The sequence below is a fragment of the Rhinatrema bivittatum genome, chromosome 9 (assembly GCF_901001135.1).
Source record: "Rhinatrema bivittatum chromosome 9, aRhiBiv1.1, whole genome shotgun sequence".
In the NCBI taxonomy this organism is placed as follows: domain Eukaryota; kingdom Metazoa; phylum Chordata; class Amphibia; order Gymnophiona; family Rhinatrematidae; genus Rhinatrema; species Rhinatrema bivittatum.
Genome location: NC_042623.1, coordinates 11814255 through 11833892, shown reverse-complemented (window position 1 = coordinate 11833892; position 19638 = coordinate 11814255). Strand labels below are relative to the sequence as shown.

The 19638-nt window shown below is 44.0% G+C and overlaps 1 protein-coding gene across 1 annotated transcript in view; it reads right to left on the bottom strand.

Moving 5' to 3' along the window:
* Window positions 1–19638, bottom strand: part of LOC115099014 (regulator of nonsense transcripts 2-like) — a 91576-nt gene that overhangs the window by 34137 nt on the left and 37801 nt on the right. Inside the window, exon 5 of the mRNA XM_029616254.1 lies at window positions 8804–8908. Within this exon, the coding sequence (XP_029472114.1) occupies window positions 8804–8908 (105 nt within the window). The remainder of the gene's footprint in view (window positions 1–8803; window positions 8909–19638) is intronic.

The window sequence follows — 19638 nt, the reverse complement described above, 5'->3', positions numbered from 1 at the left end:
CACATCCTCATAGTAAATAAAATCCTCTGGATTAAACAGACTATTGATCAATACATTTACTTTAATGAACTTATTTCTTTAAGGCTCTGAAAAGTTTATTTCATCAAGGATGAAAAAGGGGGAAAAAAAAAAAGCAAGACTGCTATTTCTCAGGCAATGAGAGAAACCCTAATGTGAAGCAGAACCCGGAGCTGTGGCTTCTACCGGCAGCCCATACAACCCCTCTGGGAAGCTCCTGTCCTGTGCGCTCCAACTCCTGGGGGTGAGGGGCTCGAGATGGAAAGCGAAATAAACCAGGCAGTGATGAAAGGACAGCAGTGAACATTTCTCTACATGGTGGCTGCTACACTGTATGAAAGAGACGTGGGAGAAAAGAATAAAAAGCAATGGAGGCTGTACCTGATGGATCCCTGAGGAAAGCTTCACAACACAATATGAAGCTACATGCAGAAAAGACGACCTTTTTACGCTGCGGGGTGTGTGTGAAATAGGAAATATGAAGTCACCCTTCAGAGTTAATGCACACAAAATTAGCATAGATGTGCATAAGTAGCTTGTAACTGTGCATCTGCTATTTTAGATTATCAAAAGCATGCGCATACGTTTGGTTTACATATGCAAATAAGCGGCATTCCAGGCAGGGCCAAGACTTATGCGCCCAAGTGGTTATTTTATTACAGGCTTCTGAGAGTACATCTGGCAACTTATCTGCACAATTTTACAGCAGCTAAGCAGCGCAGTTGATAAACTCATCTACTGTCGGATGGGAGGTCTGAATAACGGGGAGGAGGGGGGGAGAGTTCAGGATGAAAAGATCGAGGAGGGTCTCAATGACCTGGAGAAGGTCTGGGTGAATTGGTGGAGGTATCAGCAAACTGGTGATTTCAATTATGCACACGTTTGAAAATGTACCAACTTCTGCAGATAAATCAGGGGTTTACGTCAGCAAGTTCTACTTTTCTTTGCGTGTATAAAAACACACGCGCATATGTAGGTAGGAGGTGTATACACTTTCAATGCATTTCAGGCATTTGTGCATTTTACAATCTGTGCAGGTTATAAAATACTGTAGCAGATCTCCACGCGGCCGTATACGTGCATACATGGGACTCTGTGGAGGTCTTTGAAAATTACCCTTTTCGTTTTTAACAGATTGGTAGCAAAACTTAGCAGTCCCTTAAAGTTGTGCTTTGTAACAGAGAAAAAGGGCAGGATATGTGGAGAGGCTGATCTGAAATTGTTGTTCTGGATTTAGATCTGTTTAGCCGGCTCCCTTCCATCCAAGATGTGAGCATGCCTCAGAATACCTGCCAGTCACTTTTCCTTATTCCCTTCCTCAGGTTCCAGCTATCACTCGGGCTGTTATCCTGTGATAAGCAAGACATTCTTAGAACGCAGATTCCCCAAACGTGAGCGGATCTTCGCAAAACAGGGACACACTACTGCAGACCCTCTCACTCCTACACTGCTCCCCTTTACAACGCGCTGAAGTCCCCATCTCCTCAGAGCTTGTACTTTAATCAGAGGAGTTACAGCCAATCAATCCTGCAGAAGCACCCCAGAAATGTAAGTTAGAAGCGGGGAGGGTAGGAGGTGGGTTCACCAGTCTCGGCTCGTGAATTGCCAGGGCGTACTCCCTCCAACCATTGCTCTTACATTCAAAGTCTGGGAGAGGTGGGTGATAAGGAGACCTATAAAAACATTTCCAATCATTCCTGGTTGCTCTTTAGTATTGGTTAAATGCTGGGAAGGTAAAGTGCTTAACATCTTTTCAGGAGGTAATGCACGCATTTCATTTGCTGCCTTCAGGTGCGTCACTTCATTCCTCAGAGAGGGGTGTGGGAAGGTCTTACTCAGGGTAAATCTCTCTTTGATGGGCTTTGTGACAAGGGGATCTTTGTGACAAGGGGATGTGAAACGATGAGATGTTCCCAATGTTTGTTGGTATATAAAAGCTTATAAATAAATAAATAAATAAATAAAATCTCCAGAATTTGTAACTTATTACATAAAGACCTTAAGCTACTTCTGTGGGCTGGGAGAAAGATCTGAAAGGGGCACTTGGGGAAAGGAAATGGGATTTGTCTCTCCTCGGTACTAAACTGAGTTCAATTTCAGCTACTATAGTTGCTTTCTAGGTGGTATTTTACAGCGGCTGGGTGTCCATATTGTCTCCTGGACTGGGAGATTCATGCTGGCGAGGGGGTGGGATGGTAGGGACCTTTTCCCACATGTGGCGGGAATGCCCAGAGATGGTGGGAGAGCAAATACCCAAGGACCTGCTATTTTTTTCTTTTAAATATTCCTTATACAGAATAATCCTCACTGCCAGGGGAGAGATTGCTCACGCTTGGAAGGAGACCACAATTCTGCCTTTACAAAGGGTGATTCAAAGATTGAGTAGAGCTCATTATCTGAACAAGTTAACTGCGATGCAACATAAACTGGCGGATACATTTGAAAAGAAGTGGCCTCATTATATCTGCTTGCAAATAAAGGGATGTAACTGAAATAAGGTAGGGGGAGGTATAGGGGATATCTTACGGTAGTTAGGGGGAGGAAGGGGGTGCATGCTCTATTATTAGCTTCCTGCTCCTGTTATTCACCTATAACTTGTGTTTATGTCTGTACTATTTTACTGAGTCTCGGGGAACTCGGGGGATCTTTTTCTCTATGTTCATGATTGCTTACACACAGTGCCTTGAGAGGGGTTTGATAATATGAATGTACAAAAAATCTTTTCTTGTGGTTTGTTGTTTTTTTTGGAATTGTTCTACATTAAGCTGTGCTGGTTTCTTTAATTACCAAATACATTTTAAATGGAAAAAAAAGAAATGTAAATTATAAATAAATACAATGAATGAACCTTATGATAAAATGTGTTGACTCCTACTAGTCTCCATCTTTACTTGCTGACAGTCTCTAACATATAATGTAATGAGCCTGTGTGCGGGTGGTAAGTGTCAATGGGGAATACAGCACTGTGGTACGGTGAAGTTTGCTTCACTTACTCTTAGTTCAAACATGGGTATTAGTTACAGTGGACCAGAAAAGGAATATTCTCTGTGCGTTTTTTAGGTTTCTCTAATCAAAAAAGTGTTGCACTAGTCCCAAAGATCATCTCAGCAAGCCCTGCTTGCAGTTAGCAAAATGTTGCTTACCTGTAACAGCTGTTCTCACAGGACAGCAGGATGTTAGTCCTCACATATGGCTCCATCCTGATGATGTCACATATGGGTGACATCATCAGGATGGAACCCAATCACGGAAAACTTCTGTCAAAGTTTCCAGAACTTTGACTGGTCCCTACTGGCATGCCCAGCATGGCACTAACCCTGCAGCCAGCAGGGGTCCCCCTTCAGTCTTATTTGAACGCTACAGGCAGTGCCGAAAAATAAAACAAAACGTTACGAACCCAACACCGTGGGGTGGCAGGCGGGTTTCGTGAGGACTAACATCCTGCTGTCCTGTGAGAACACCTGTTACAGGTAAGCAACATTTTGCTTTCTCACAGGACAAGCAGGATGGTAGTCCTTACATATGGGTGAGAACCGAGCTGAGGATGTCCGAACATGCACCAAAGATACCCAATGGCGTGCAACAGGCACAACTGGGGTGGAATTTGGTAGAGGGCATCCTGAACCCCACCAGGCAGGCGGAAGGGTGTTGGTACGTCACGTAGTAAACATGTTACGAAGGACAGACTGGCTGAAGATGGAATCTTGTCTTCCGGCTTTGTCCAAGCAATAGTGGGCTGCAAAGGTGTGGAGAGAACTCCAGGTGGCAGCTCTGCAAATGTCAGGAAGCGACACCGAGCGTAGGTGCGCTACTGAAGTTGCCATGGCCCTCACAGAGTGTGCTTTAACACGGTCTTGGAATGGAATGCCCGCTTGCTGATAGCAAAAGGATATGCAGTCCGCCAACCAGGAGGAGAGAGTCTGCTTACCCACAGGCTTCCCTAACTTGTTAGGGTGGAAAGAGACAAACAATTGAGTGTTTTCCCTGTGGGGAGCTGTATGGTCTAGGTAAAACGCTAGAGCCTGTTTACAGTCAAGGGTATGCAGAGCCTGTTCTCCTGGGTTGGCATGGGGCCTGGGAAAAAAGGTAGGTAGTATGATGGATTGATTAAGATGAAAATCCCAAACTACCTTAGGTAACAATTTCAGGTGAGTGCAGAGTACCGCCCAGTCCTGCAGAAGTTTAGTGTAAGGCAGATAGGTAACTAGAGCCTGTAATTCACTAACTCTGCGAGCGGAAGTGATTGTCAAAAGGAAAATCACTTTCCATGTGAGATATCTAAGGTCACAAGAGTGAAGAGGCTCGAAAGGTGGTTTCATGAGCCGACCCAGAACTAGATTAAGGTCCCAAGAAGGGGCTGGAGGATGTAGCGGAGGCTTGATGTGGAGCAAGTCCTTCAAAAAACGTGTTACAAGGGGGTGTACTGATATGGAAGGCGGCTACCGCGCTGACATGCATTCTAATGGAGGAAATCTTAAGACCTGACTGATAGATGCCAGAGATAGTCCAGAAATTTTGGGATTGGACAGGAAAGGGGGTCAAGGGACTGAGAAGAGCACCATGACGTAAACCTTTTCCATTTGTAAGAGTAAGCTTTTCTTGTGGAAGGCTTCCGTGAAGCAATCAAGACACGGGAAACTGGCTCAGAAAGGTTAAGTGGCTGAAGGATTAACCTTTCAACATCCATGCTGTCAGGGATAAGGCTTGAAGATTGGGATGTTGTAGGCACTCGTCGCTTTGAGTGATCAGAAGCAGGTTCTTTCCCAAGGGAATGTGCCTGTGGATGGAGAGGTCCTGAAGTATTGGCGTGGCCAGTGAGGTGCTATCAGGATCATGGTTCCCTTGTCCTGACACACCTCCCTGCTTGTTGACACACCACATTGCCACTTGGACGTCTGTTTGAATAAGGACAACTTTATTGGACAGCCGATCTCTGAAAGCCCACAGCATGTACCGATCGCCTGAAGCTCCAGGAAACTAATTTGGCAACAGTGTTCCTGGATAGGCCAGAGACCCTGGGTGCTGAGCCCATTTACATGAGCTCCCCAGTGGACGCTTCGTGGTTAGGTTGATTTGGATAGGAGGACCTTGAAAAGAGATCCCCCTGTTCCAGATTTGAAAGTACATGCCACCAGGACAAGGAGTCCCGGAGGGGTGAGGTGACTTGGATGCAACCCTGGAGATTCTGTGTGGTCTGGCACCACTGTGACCTCAGGGTGCACTGGGCTTTGCACATGTACCGTCGTGCCAAGGGAGTGATCTGAATGATTGCGGCCACATGGCCCAACAACCTCAACATGTGCCAGGCTGAAACCTGCTGGCTCTGTTGAATCTCTGCTGCGATGGTCATCAGGGGGGTGGCCCTTTGATTAGGCAGGAAGGCCTTGGCTCGAGTCATGTCTAGTAGGGCTCCAATGAAGTGCAATTGAAGTGACTGGCTGATACAGGACTTCAAATAATCATCGTTGATGAACCCTAGTTTCTCCAATACCTGGATGGTCAAACACATGGTCTCGACGTCCCCTGCCTGAGCTGTGCTCTTGACCAGCCAGTCATCCAGATAAGGGAAAACATGAATCCCCAACCTGCAGAGGTGTGCTGCCACCATGGCCAGGCATATTGCAAAGACCCGTGGAGCTAACATTAGCCCAAATCACAAAACCCAACACTGGAAGTGCTGTTTTCCCACTATGAACTGGAGATACTTCCAGTGACCTGGGAAGATCTCGATATGGGTGAATGCGTCCTTCAGATCGAGGGAACATAGCAAGTTCCCTTTTTATAAAAGGCGAGGATCAAGGTGCCCAAGGAAACCATCTTGAACTTTTCCTGATAATTCTGTTCATGGCCCTTAGATCTAGAATGAGACAGAGTCCTGCTGTTTTCATTGGAATCAGGAAGTACCTGGAATAAAATCCCCGCTACCTTTGCCCTGATGGAACAGGCTTGACCGTTCTGGCCATTAAGAGGGAGGAGAGCTCCATTGGTAGCACCTCTCTAATGTGCTACTGGCCCCCAAAATGGGCTTGACGGGCAATTTGGCGGGGCATCCAATAGGTTCAATCAGTAGCCTTGATGGACGATGGAAAGAATCCACTGCTCAGAGGTTATACTGGGCCACTGGTTCGCAAAGAACTGCATCTTGCCCCTGACTGGCAGATCCATCACCCTGGGTATGCGTAACTGGACTACACTCTCTACGATCCAGTCAAAACCCCATCCCTGGAACTGACTAGAGGTGCTGGCTGGGCCTTGGGAGCTTTCTGCTGCCTGGGTCGGCTGCAGAAGTCCTGATGCTGCTGATAGGAATGAGGGGGCAGAGGTAAGTACTTCTTCAGGTGAAAGAAAGACTTCTACCCCGATCTCACAGACCTCCTAGCAGAGGAGGACGGGTCCAGAGTGCTGGTGGAGAGTTTCATGGTGGTCCAGGATTTGGGCCATCTCTTCGGGCCACCATATCACCGAAGAGATTCTCCCTAGTACACACACACATCAGTGAGTTTTTCTTGTACCTCTGGTTGGAGATCAGAGTCTTGCAGCCATTCCATTCTGCGGGCGCTGATTCCCACTGGAGAGATTCCCTTGATGCAGTTTCGAAAACATCTTAGGTCTCTTGTTTCTGCACTCCAGGCCCTTATGCACCAGCAACACGAGGGTGTCCTGCTGCTGCTGAGGCAACTGCTTGGCCATCTCCTGCACCTATTTCTAGATGTCCTGCGAGAACTGGCTCATGTAGAGCTGGTAGGAAGCTATGTGGCAATGAGCATGACTCCCTAAAAAATGTCTCTCCCAAGAGCGACCATCACTCTGTGATCCTGTACTGAGGGTGCCAAAGAATGGGTCTGAGACCACTTGGATCTTGAGAGCGGATTAGACTACCACCAATCGGTGGGGAAGCTGTCACTCAACCACCAGGAGCATTCTGGATGAGGTAAACCCCAGCTTTCTTATTCATGGGAGGCACTGTGAGGAGGTATTCCCACATCCTCAGCAGTAACTCCTTAAGGATGTTGTGCACTGGGACTGCCACAACTTCCTTGGGTCTCCACGAATTGGACGATTTCAAGCATTTTGTGCCTGGCATCCTCCTCTGTCAGCAACTGAAAAGGGATGGCCTCCGCCATCACCTGCACAAAACCAGCAAAGGTTAGTTCCTCAGGCGGGGACCTCCTTCGCTCTTCTGGAGGAGAAGGGTCTGAGGGGAGACCCTCAGAGCCATTGGTGGAGGACTCCATGGTGTCATCCCTCCAGTGGTCATAGGGGCCCTCATTCTCACTGATATTGACAGAGAATAGGGCCCTAGGTGCTTGGCCTTCATCCAGAGGTACAGCACTGGCAGGGCATGACAGGAGTCTGCAGGCCTCAGCATCTCAGCCGGCCTAGACAGAGCTTCTTCCTCTGAGGAACCGGCCATGACCACCTTATCAGCAGGGTGAGGCTGCAGTGCTCTGATGGGCACTGATGCCAACCCGGGAACCAATGCAGGCTGGGTTGGTAACATGCTGATAAGCGCATGGAGTTTCTCCAACAGCGACTCCAAGACGGACCGTGCTGGCTCCAGTGCCAGGGAACCAATGTCCCACTTCATTGTACTGTACTCTCTTCTTGAGCTCCTCCTCAAACACTGCCAATGCCAACACCGAATGGGAGGAAGAAAGGGTGAGAGATCCTTTTCAGAACCAAAAAAAGGATCGGTAACTGGCAACTGGACCAGTGGAGACCATTGCGGAGCCCCGGCACTCCTCGCTGCAGGGATCACTTTGGGGGCATGACAGCATGAGCTGGTATATCCCCGTGCCGGGCACTGTGGGTCAACTGAGAATGATGCAGATGTTTCTTCAGCTTCCCCGATGCTAGACATGGTCTTTCCGTGGTGCGAAGGTTGATGACAAGGAACCAGCTGTCCTCAGCCTGAAGGAGCCAGATGGTGGTCTCTAGCGCCCCATCAGCTGTCGGCAACGATGGTCCCACCAATGTCGATGGCTCAGCATCCATCAGTGCAACTCCGTGGTCCGCTGATGACGACGGCCCCGACTTCCTCGACCTGAAGATGTACTACATCTTGTCGAGACAAAGACTACATCCCTTTCAGGGTCATCTGGACATATTTCCGGCAACCCTGGAAGTCATGTGATGTCCCCAGGCAGAGGACACATTCATCATGAGGATCAGTGATGGACACAGTTCTCGGCCAGCGAGGGCATTGGTTAAACCTGGATGCGGTATGATGGGATGAAATAAACGGGATGCAACATCAAAATTGATGGCAATGGGCATCGATGGCCAGCAGGCATCGAAGCACCACTGCCACGGGGAATCGACCATGAAAGAAACTTACCAATAAATGTCAAAAACCCTTACTAGGAACACTATAGGGATGACAGAGGGGGATTCGGCCTTGAATGCAGATGCTATTTATGAAGAAAATTGTGTTACGTGAAAAAGTGAAGTTTTCCAAGGAAGGCCAAAAGTGAGCTCACAAACTGTGACATTGCAGCTCCTCAGAAAAAGAGACTGAAGGAGGATCCTGTGTGGTTGTGTAGTATAGGGCATGATGGGCATGTTCAGTGTGGCAAGTCAAAGTTCTAGAAACTTTGACAAAGGTTTTCCCATATTGGGGCTCCATCTGATGTCACCCATGTGTGAGGTCTACTGTCTGCTGAGAAAATGTGTTAATGATTGCAATGAATGTTTTACTGATTAGGATTTTGTTTTAACCTACTTTAGGGATTTGTAATTTAAACGCAGGCAATCAAATGTAATAAATGAAATAAACACCGCACACCGTGTTTTCTTCATCAGTTTCATTTTCTTTGTTCGAGTCTGTTAGGTAATCTGTGTTCTCCTCCTCTTCCTCTTCTCCTTCCTCATCCTCATTTTCTGAACCATCCTGAAATTAAAAGAAAAAAAAAATCAAGTTAAATAAAAAGTAGGATAAAACTTTACATATATCTGAGACTGAGGCTCTACAGTTCCTCCATTAATACCACAGAGGATGGCTCCAACATTATTAAAAGTGACCACTTCATGGAAAGCTTTTATTTAAATCACCCTCAGCACATCTCCCCCTTCTCGTGTCTAACCACAAAGCTTTGCAATAATCTAAACATTTACTAATAGCAGCAGGGCCACTGCATAGAAAATCAGCCTCTTTGGATCCTGAGGCCTTTCCAAACAGTTTTGCACCACTACCATCCTGCTTCACAGACTCATTCGAAAAGGACTACATAAACTGCCAGACACAGCCAGTTACACGAGCACCTGCTTTCTGCCAGGACTTCTAGTTATTACTGTACTTGCAGCCTGCCAGACACAGCCAGTTACACGAGCACCTGCTTTCTGCCAGGACTTCTAGTTATTACTGTACCTGCAGCCTGCCAGACACAGCCAGTTACACGAGCACCTGCTTTCTTCCAGGACTTCTAGTTATTACTGTACCTGCAGCCTGCCAGACAGCCAGTTACATGAGCACCTGCTTTCTTCCAGGACTTCTAGTTATTACTGTACCTGCAGCCTGCCAGACAGCCAGTTACATGAGTACCTGCTTTCTGCCAGGACTTCTAGTTATTACTGTACCTGCAGCCTGCCAGACACAGCCAGTTACATGAGCACCTGCTTTCTGCCAGGACTTCTAGTTATTACTGTACTTGCAGCCTGCCAGACACAGCCAGTTACATGAGCACCTGCTTTCTGCCAGGACTTCTAGTTATTACTGTACTTGCAGCCTGCCAGACACAGCCAGTTACATGAGTACCTGCTTTCTGCCAGGACTTCTAGTTATTACTGTACCTGCAGCCTGCCAGACACAGCCAGTTACATGAGCACCTGCTTTCTGCCAGGACTTCTAGTTATTACTGTACCTGCAGCCTGCCAGACACAGCCAGTTACATGAGTCACCTGCTTTCTGCCAGGACTTCTAGTTATTACTGTACCTGCAGCCTGCCAGACACAGCCAGTTACATGAGTACCTGCTTTCTGCCAGGACTTCTAGTTATTACTGTACCTGCCAGACACAGCCAGTTACATGAGCACCTGCTTTCTGCCAGGACCTCTAGCTATTACTGTACTGCAGCCTGCCAGACACAGCCAGTTACATGAGCACCTGCTTTTCTGCCAGGACTTCTAGTTATTACTGTACCTGCAGCCTGCCAGACACAGCCAGTTACATGAGCACCTGCTTTCTGCCAGGACTTCTAGTTATTACTGTACCTGCAGCCTGCCAGACAGCCAGTTACATGAGTACCTGCTTTCTGCCAGGACTTCTAGTTATTACTGTACCTGCAGCCTGCCAGACAGCCAGTTACATGAGTACCTGCTTTCTGCCAGGACTTCTAGTTATTACTGTACCTGCAGCCTGCCAGACACAGCCAGCTACTGGTTGATTCTATTAACACTTTATCACAAAACTTCCCTTATTTTTAAATACTGCTAAAGAGTCTCCACACTTGCTTATTACAAACTATTCTGGCTTACTTCAATGACTACATTAACCTACACAAACATATTTCATCCTATTTGGCATCTAATTCAGCTTGCACTTTACAGCTCTACTTCTCGCTCACAGAAGGTCTGATTCTCAATCCATTCTATAGACACAGTCAGTCAAGTTGGGTTTTCAGAATATCCACAAAAAATATGCGTGAGATATACTTTATATGTAAATCTAGCTCATGCATATTAACTGTGGATATCCTGAAAACCAGACTGGGGTTGAGAACCTCTGCTCTGAAATATTCTCAATCTGTCTATGAGAAAACATGTGAATCCGAGCCAGTCACATCTCCCACATACACACGCTACACACTTTCTGAATGCATGCAAACCCTTTTTAACATGTACTAGTCTCATCCACAGCACACATTCATGGGACTATGCATCCCCATAAATGGAAGGTTATTAAAAGGCACATATAGTACTAGAATACTGTACAGCTACACTGATAAACAGGACAAATTCATACTGCTTACTTACTGTACTAGCTAGCACTACTCCATACAATCATTTCTCAAACATCAAGCTAACATATGCATACATAATGCAAACCCTTCCTTACACAACACCTTAGGTGAAAGATGCAGTGGTTAAGTCTCCTAGATCCTGATATTAAGCCCATATGTTAAGCACAACCTCCACATGAACATGAATATGTGACCCTTGGGGTGAGGTTCTCCTGGAGATGTGTAGTAGAAAATGAGTCCTTGCATGTAGATGGTGAGGAAAGGTAGAGGGCACTATTTAAGCAATGTGTCCTGTGTGTTTGTAAATGATAATGTAAGTCTTCTGAGCAAGCAAATGAACAGAGGAACGGAGTGCTGACATGGTGCCCACTGCACCTCTGGCCTCTTGAAATCATCCTTTTGCCGTGAGAGGCTCACTGAAGTTTTTCTGCCTCAGGCTCCTGCCAAAGTGTGCAGGTTGTCATGAACCTTCCGACTTCCATACATGAGGACACTTTCTCAGCGCCTGAGTAACTACGGCCTTAGGAATGTGCTTAGATTCATTTCTTCCCACGATGGTAGTGCAAAAGTGCTTTTAGTTTCTTGCACAGAGTTCTATTGCTCGCTTAGATTCATTTCTTCCTATGATGGTAGTGGAAAAGCGCTTTAGGTTTCTTGCCCTTAGTGCGAGTTGCATGCTCTGAGCTCTTCTACCCAATTCCAGATGTTGGTGACCAGGGGAACAACTGACTAAAGAGGGCCAATGACCGTCATGAATAGTATAATGAGGCTGAAAAATATTGTGTGAACTTGGGAGGACGACAGCTTTATCCAGCCTTTGAGATATGCAGGATCTCAGAGCTGTGTTTTCATAAATATTTTTACTCACCCAAGCTGAGGAATATTTTCTAAGCCCCAGACGTGGGGCAAATCAAGCCCTGTGCCTTTTGTTATGCAAGAACAGTGAAAACGGTGCTGAAGTTTGGGTGTAACTGAGCCGTGCACATCTTCACCCACAAGAGTAAAGTAACGTGGGCGGACTACCTTCACCACATTCTGTTGTGTGGAAGCAAACGACAGGGACCTGAGCCGAGAAAGTACACAAAGACCTTTTGTAGTTTCCTTATTTACAAAAATCTGCTGTAATTGGAACCCTGTTTAGTCTTGCCACAGGCAGCAACAGCCAAAAGCCTTCTTTGCCACGGAATGAAATCACATCTGAAGCGCAGAAGCCAGAAGCACGCAGGGCAGTGAGCGTTATTTACATTGGAGGCCTGGAAGAAGTGGGTGGGGCCGACAGATGTTGGAGGTGTTTACTGTGTCCCTCTGGGGACTCAAGGCACTGTGCAAACCTGAGAACGCTTCCCGCCCCAAGACTTGCAGAGTTTTACATGACAAGATGCTTTCTTTCTGTGCAATATTAAATTCCAATAATACTGACTGCTGACATCAGCTGCCCTCGGTTTCACATTTATGTGCTACATTCACTAACCATGCCTGATAGCAGCCACACTCATTTTAATACACCATTAATCCCCAGAGAGACACGAATATGTTAGGGTGGCTAAGATGGCTTATTACAGTATGAAATCTTTGAGATTTCATACTGTAATAGGTATGTCTGACTTCTAAACCTATCACATAACTGGAAAAATCACATTTTACTAAGCCATAGACCGATGCACAGCCACTAATGGCAGCCCAGTCTGAACATATGGAAGAGGACAGAGAAACTATGGTGACATAAGCAGTTCCACAGATTGCCCCAGTACTGTTATCAATAAATCAGCTTTCACAGTGCCTGGCAAATAAATCTGGGTTTCTGCCTCTATTACAGGCAGTGTTTTACAGACAGGCACTCTGCTCCTGAACATCCTCTCTCAGGTGCAGGTTCACCCTCTTGCCTAGACAGGATATGATTTACTTCTGAGAGATTCCCCAGTGCAATTCCTTTATGCACCCTATGTACAGAATTTGGCTTACACAATACCTCTCACTCTCCAATTCATAGCTGTTCAGCTTCCAAAGTGAATTACAACCTTGTGAAAAAAAAATTATCCTTAAAAAACTAACCTAGTAACACAGTGATGACGGCAGATAAAAACCAAATGGTCCATCCACTCTGCCCAGCAATTCGCTTATGGTAGTAACTGCCACTCTGTGCAAGTTACCCCATGCATTATGTTAAGGATAATAACTGCTGCTCCATGCAGGTTACCCCATGCAGAAATGTTATATCATACCACACAGAAAGCATTTGACAAAGTCTCTCATGAGAGACATCTTAGGAAATTAAAATGTAATGGGATGGGGGCAGTGTCCTGTTGTGGATTGGGAATTGGTTAAAAGACAGAAAAAGAGAATAAGCAAAATAGATTTAAATTTTCCCAATGGAGTTGAGTGCCCCAGGGATTTGTTCTGGGACAGATGCCTTTTAATATATTTATAAATGACCTGGAAATGGGAACAAGTGAGGTGATCAAATTTGCTGATGACATAAAATTATTCAAAGTTGTCAAATCACAAGAGGATTGTGAGAAATTGCAAGAGGACCTTGGGAGATTGGGCCTGCAAATGGCAAACAAAATTTAATGTAGACAAGTGCAAAGTGATGCACTTAGGGAAGAGAAACCCAAATTATAGCTACAAAATGCAAGGTTCCACATTAGGAGTCAGCACTCAGGAAAAGGATCCAGGAGTCATCGCTGATAATACGTTGAAATCCTCTGCTCAGTGGGCAGCAGCAGCCAAGAAAGCAAATAGGACGCTCGGGATTATTAGGAAAGGAATGGAGAATAAAACAGAGAATATCATAATGCCTCTGTATCACTCCATGGTGCGACCTCATCTTGTGTTCATATATCATACACAAACAGAATGCTGGGGATTATTAGGAAAGGAATGGAGAATAAAACAGAGAATATCATAATGCCTCTGTATCACTCCATAGTGCGACCTCATCTTGTGTTCATATATCATACACAAACAGAATGCTGGGGATTATTAGGAAAGGAATGGAGAATAAAACAGAGAATATCATAATGCCTCTGTATCACTACATGGTGCATCCTCATCTTGTGTTCATATATCATACACAAACAGAATGCTGGGGATTATTAGGAAAGGAATGGAGAATAAAACAGAGAATATCATAATGCCTCTGTATCACTCCATGGTGTGACCTCATCTTGTGTTCATATATCATACACAAACAGAATGCTGGGGATTATTAGGAAAGGAATGGAGAATAAAACAGAGAATATCATAATGCCTCTGTATCACTCCATGGTGCATCCTCATCTTGTGTTCATATATCATACACAAACAGAATGCTGGGGATTATTAGGAAAGGAATGGAGAATAAAACAGAGAATATCATAATGCCTCTGTATCACTCCATGGTGCGACCTCATCTTGTGTTCATATATCATACACAAACAGAATGCTGGGGATTATTAGGAAAGGAATGGAGAATAAAACAGAGAATATCATAATGCCTCTGTATCACTCCATGGTGCATCCTCATCTTGTGTTCATATATCATACACAAACAGAATGCTGGGGATTATTAGGAAAGGAATGGAGAATAAAACAGAGAATATCATAATGTCTCTGTATCACTCCATGGTGCATCCTCATCTTGTGTTCATATATCATACACAAACAGAATGCTGGGGATTATTAGGAAAGGAATGGAGAATAAAACAGAGAATATCATAATGCCTCTGTATCACTCCATGGTGCGACCTCATCTTGTGTTCATATATCATACACAAACAGAATGCTGGGGATTATTAGGAAAGGAATGGAGAATAAAACAGAGAATATCATAATGTCTCTGTATCACTCCATGGTGCATCCTCATCTTGTGTTCATATATCATACACAAACAGAATGCTGGGGATTATTAGGAAAGGAATGGAGAATAAAACAGAGAATATCATAATGTCTCTGTATCACTCCATGGTGCATCCTCATCTTGTGTTCATATATCATACACAAACAGAATGCTGGGGATTATTAGGAAAGGACTGGAGAATAAAACAGAGAATATCATAATGTCTCTGTATCACTCCATGGTGCATCCTCATCTTGTGTTCATATATCATACACAAACAGAATGCTGGGATTATTAGGAAAGGAATGGAGAATAAAACAGAGAATATCATAATGTCTCTGTATCACTCCATGGTGCGACCTCATCTTGTGTTCATATATCATACACAAACAGAATGCTGGGGATTATTAGGAAAGGAATGGAGAATAAAACAGAGAATATCATAATGTCTCTGTATCACTCCATGGTGCGACCTTATCTTGTGTTCATATATCATACACAAACAGAATGCTGGGGATTATTAGGAAAGGAATGGAGGATAAAACAGAGAATATCATAATGTCTCTGTATCACTCCATGGTGCGACCTCATCTTGTGTTCATATATCATACACTCACAGAATGCTGGGGATTATTAGGAAAGGAATGGAGAATAAAACAGAGAATATCATAATGTCTCTGTATCACTCCATGGTGCGACCTCATCTTGTGTTCATATATCATACACTCACAGAATGCTGGGGATTATTAGGAAAGGAATGGAGAATAAAACAGAGAATATCATAATGTCTCTGTATCACTCCATGGTGCATCCTCATCTCGTGTTCATATATCATACACAAACAGAATGCTGGGGATTATTAGGAAAGGAATGGAGAATAAAACAGAGAATATCATAATGTCTCTGTATCACTCCATGGTGCGACCTCATCTTGTGTTCATATATCATACACTCACAGAATGCTGGGGATTATTAGGAAAGGAATGGAGAATAAAACAGAGAATATCATAATGTCTCTGTATCACTCCATGGTGCATCCTCATCTTGTGTTCATGTATCATACACAAACAGAATGCTGGGGATTATTAGGAAAGGAATGGAGAATAAAACAGAGAATATCATAATGTCTCTGTATCACTCCATGGTGCGACCTCATCTTGTGTTCATATATCATACACAAACAGAATGCTGGGGATTATTAGGAAAGGAATGGAGAATAAAACAGAGAATATCATAATGTCTCTGTATCACTCCATGGTGCGACCTCATCTTGTGTTCATATATCATACACAAACAGAATGCTGGGGATTATTAGGAAAGGAATGGAGAATAAAACAGAGAATATCATAATGTCTCTGTATCACTCCATGGTGCGACCTCATCTTGTGTTCATATATCATACACTCACAGAATGCTGGGGATTATTAGGAAAGGAATGGAGAATAAAACAGAGAATATCATAATGTCTCTGTATCACTCCATGGTGCATCCTCATCTCGTGTTCATATATCATACACAAACAGAATGCTGGGGATTATTAGGAAAGGAATGGAGAATAAAACAGAGAATATCATAATGTCTCTGTATCACTCCATGGTGCGACCTCATCTCGTGTTCATATATCATACACTCACAGAATGCTGGGGATTATTAGGAAAGGAATGGAGAATAAAACAGAGAATATCATAATGTCTCTGTATCACTCCATGGTGCATCCTCATCTCGTGTTCATATATCATACACAAACAGAATGCTGGGGATTATTAGGAAAGGAATGGAGAATAAAACAGAGAATATCATAATGTCTCTGTATCACTCCATGGTGCGATCTCATCTCGTGTTCATATATCATACACAAACAGAATGCTGGGGATTATTAGGAAAGGAATGGAGAATAAAACAGAGAATATCATAATGTCTCTGTATCACTCCATGGTGCATCCTCATCTTGTGTTCATATATCATACACAAACAGAATGCTGGAGATTATTAGGATAGGACTGGAGAATAAAACAGAGAATATCATAACGCCTCTGTATCACTCCATGGTGCGACCTCATCTTGTGTTCATATATCATACACAGACAGAATGCTGGGGATTATTAGGAAAGGAATGGAGAATAAAACAGAGAATATCCTAATGCCTCTGTATCACTCCATGGTGCATCCTCATCTTGTGTTCATATATCATACACAAACAGAATGCTGGGGATTATTAGGAAAGGACTGGAGAATAAAACAGAGAATATCATAATGCCTCTGTATCACTCCATGGTGCATCCTCATCTTGTGTTCATATATCATACACAAACAGAATGCTGGGGATTATTAGGAAAGGAATGGAGAATAAAACAGAGAATATCATAATGGCTCTGTGTCACTCCATGGTGCATCCTCATCTTGTGTTCATATATCATACACACACAGAATGCTGGGGATTATTAGGAAAGGACTGGAGAATAAAACAGAGAATATCCTAATGCCTCTGTATCACTCCATGGTGTGACCTCATCTTGTGTTCATATATCATACACAAACAGAATGCTGGGGATTATTAGGAAAGGAATGGAGAATAAAACAGAGAATATCATAATGCCTCTGTATCACTCCATGGTGCATCCTTATCTTGTGTTCATATATCATACACACACAGAATGCTGGGGATTATTAGGAAAGGAATGGAGAATAAAACAGAGAATATCATAATGCCTCTGTATCGCTCCATGGTGCATCCTCATCTTGTGTTCATATATCATACACAAACAGAATGCTGGGGATTATTAGGAAAGGACTGGAGAATAAAACAGAGAATATCCTAATGCCTCTGTATCACTCCATGGTGTGACCTCATCTTGTGTTCATATATCATACACAAACAGAATGCTGGGGATTATTAGGAAAGGAATGGAGAATAAAACAGAGAATATCATAATGTCTCTGTATCACTCCATGGTGCATCCTCATCTTGTGTTCATATATCATACACAAACAGAATGCTGGGGATTATTAGGAAAGGAATGGAGAATAAAACAGAGAATATCATAATGCCTCTGTATCACTCCATGGTGCATCCTCATCTTGTGTTCATTTATCATACACAAACAGAATGCTGGGGATTATTAGGAAAGGAATGGAGAATAAAACAGAGAATATCATAATGCCTCTGTATCACTCCATGGTGCGACCTCATCTTGTGTTCATATATCATACACACACAGAATGCTGGGGATTATTAGGAAAGGAATGGAGAATAAAACAGAGAATATCATAATGTCTCTGTATCACTCCATGGTGCATCCTCATCTTGTGTTCATATATCATACACACACAGAATGCTGGGGATTATTAGGAAAGGAATGGAGAATAAAACAGAGAATATCATAATGCCTCTGTATCACTCCACGGCGCATCCTCATCTTGTGTTCATATATCATACACAAACAGAATGCTGGGGATTATTAGGAAAGGAATGGAGAATAAAACAGAGAATATCATAATGCCTCTGTATCACTCCATGGTGCATCCTCATCTTGTGTTCATATATCATACACACACAGAATGCTGGGGATTAATAGGAAAGGAATGGAGAATAAAACAGAGAATATCATAATGTCTCTGTGTCACTCCATGGTGCATCCTCATCTTGTGTTCATATATCATACACAAACAGAATGCTGGGGATTATTAGGAAAGGAATGGGGAATAAAACAGAGAATATCATAATGTCTCTATCACTCCATGGTGCGACCTCATCTTGTGTTCATATATCATACACAAACAGAATGCTGGGGATTATTAGGAAAGGAATGGAGAATAAAACAGAGAATATCATAATGCCTCTGTATCACTCCATGGTGTGACCTCATCTTGTGTTCATATATCATACACAAACAGAATGCTGGGGATTATTAGGAAAGGAATGGAGAATAAAACAGAGAATATCATAATGCCTCTGTATCACTCCATGGTGCGACCTCATCTTGTGTTCATATATCATACACAAACAGAATGCTGGGGATTATTAGGAAAGGAATGGAGAAAGGAAAATTAGGTTCTTACCTTTGCTAATTTTCATTCCAGTAGTACCATGGATCAGTCCAGACAGCTGGGTTATGCCTCCCCTCCAGCAGATGGAGTCAGAGAGAAAACTGAAAGCACCCCCTAGATATACTGGTGTGCCTCCTGCGGTCCTTCAGTATATGTGATATCAAAGCAGAAGCACTACACACAAAGTCCTTCCACAAAAAATTTTTTTTTTTTTTTTTTTTTTTTAAAACAGTGACCAGATCAAGTAGCCACGTCCTTGAAACAGGTAAAAAAAACCAGAAACAACAAACAGGACACCACAAGTGTACAACAAGAACGCTATAAAATAGCAACCGGCCCCATGACACTGAGGCGACCGACACAAGACAGAAAACTGCAATGAAAACGACAGACTACGAGCGGACTCCCAGAAGCACCAAGGGCGGGCGTCTGGACTGATCCATGGTACTACTGGAATGAAAATTAGCAAAGGTAAGAACCTAATTTTCCTTTCCCAGTACGTACCAGGATCAGTCCAGACAGCTGGGATGTACCCGAGCCGCCTTAACTGGGGTGGGACCCTGAGAGTCCCGCTCGAATCACACTGCTCCCAAAGGACTCTGCAGGAGGTCCCCGGACATCCAGGCGATAATGCCTGGAAAAAGTATGCCAGGATTTCCATGTGGCCGCCCTGCATATCTCTTGGCACGAAACCAAGTGATTCTCTGCCCATGAAGTCGCTTGAGAACGCAGAGAATGAGCCTTAAGTCCAGCGGGAACAGGCTTACCACAGCCAACATACGTGGATGCAATAGCACT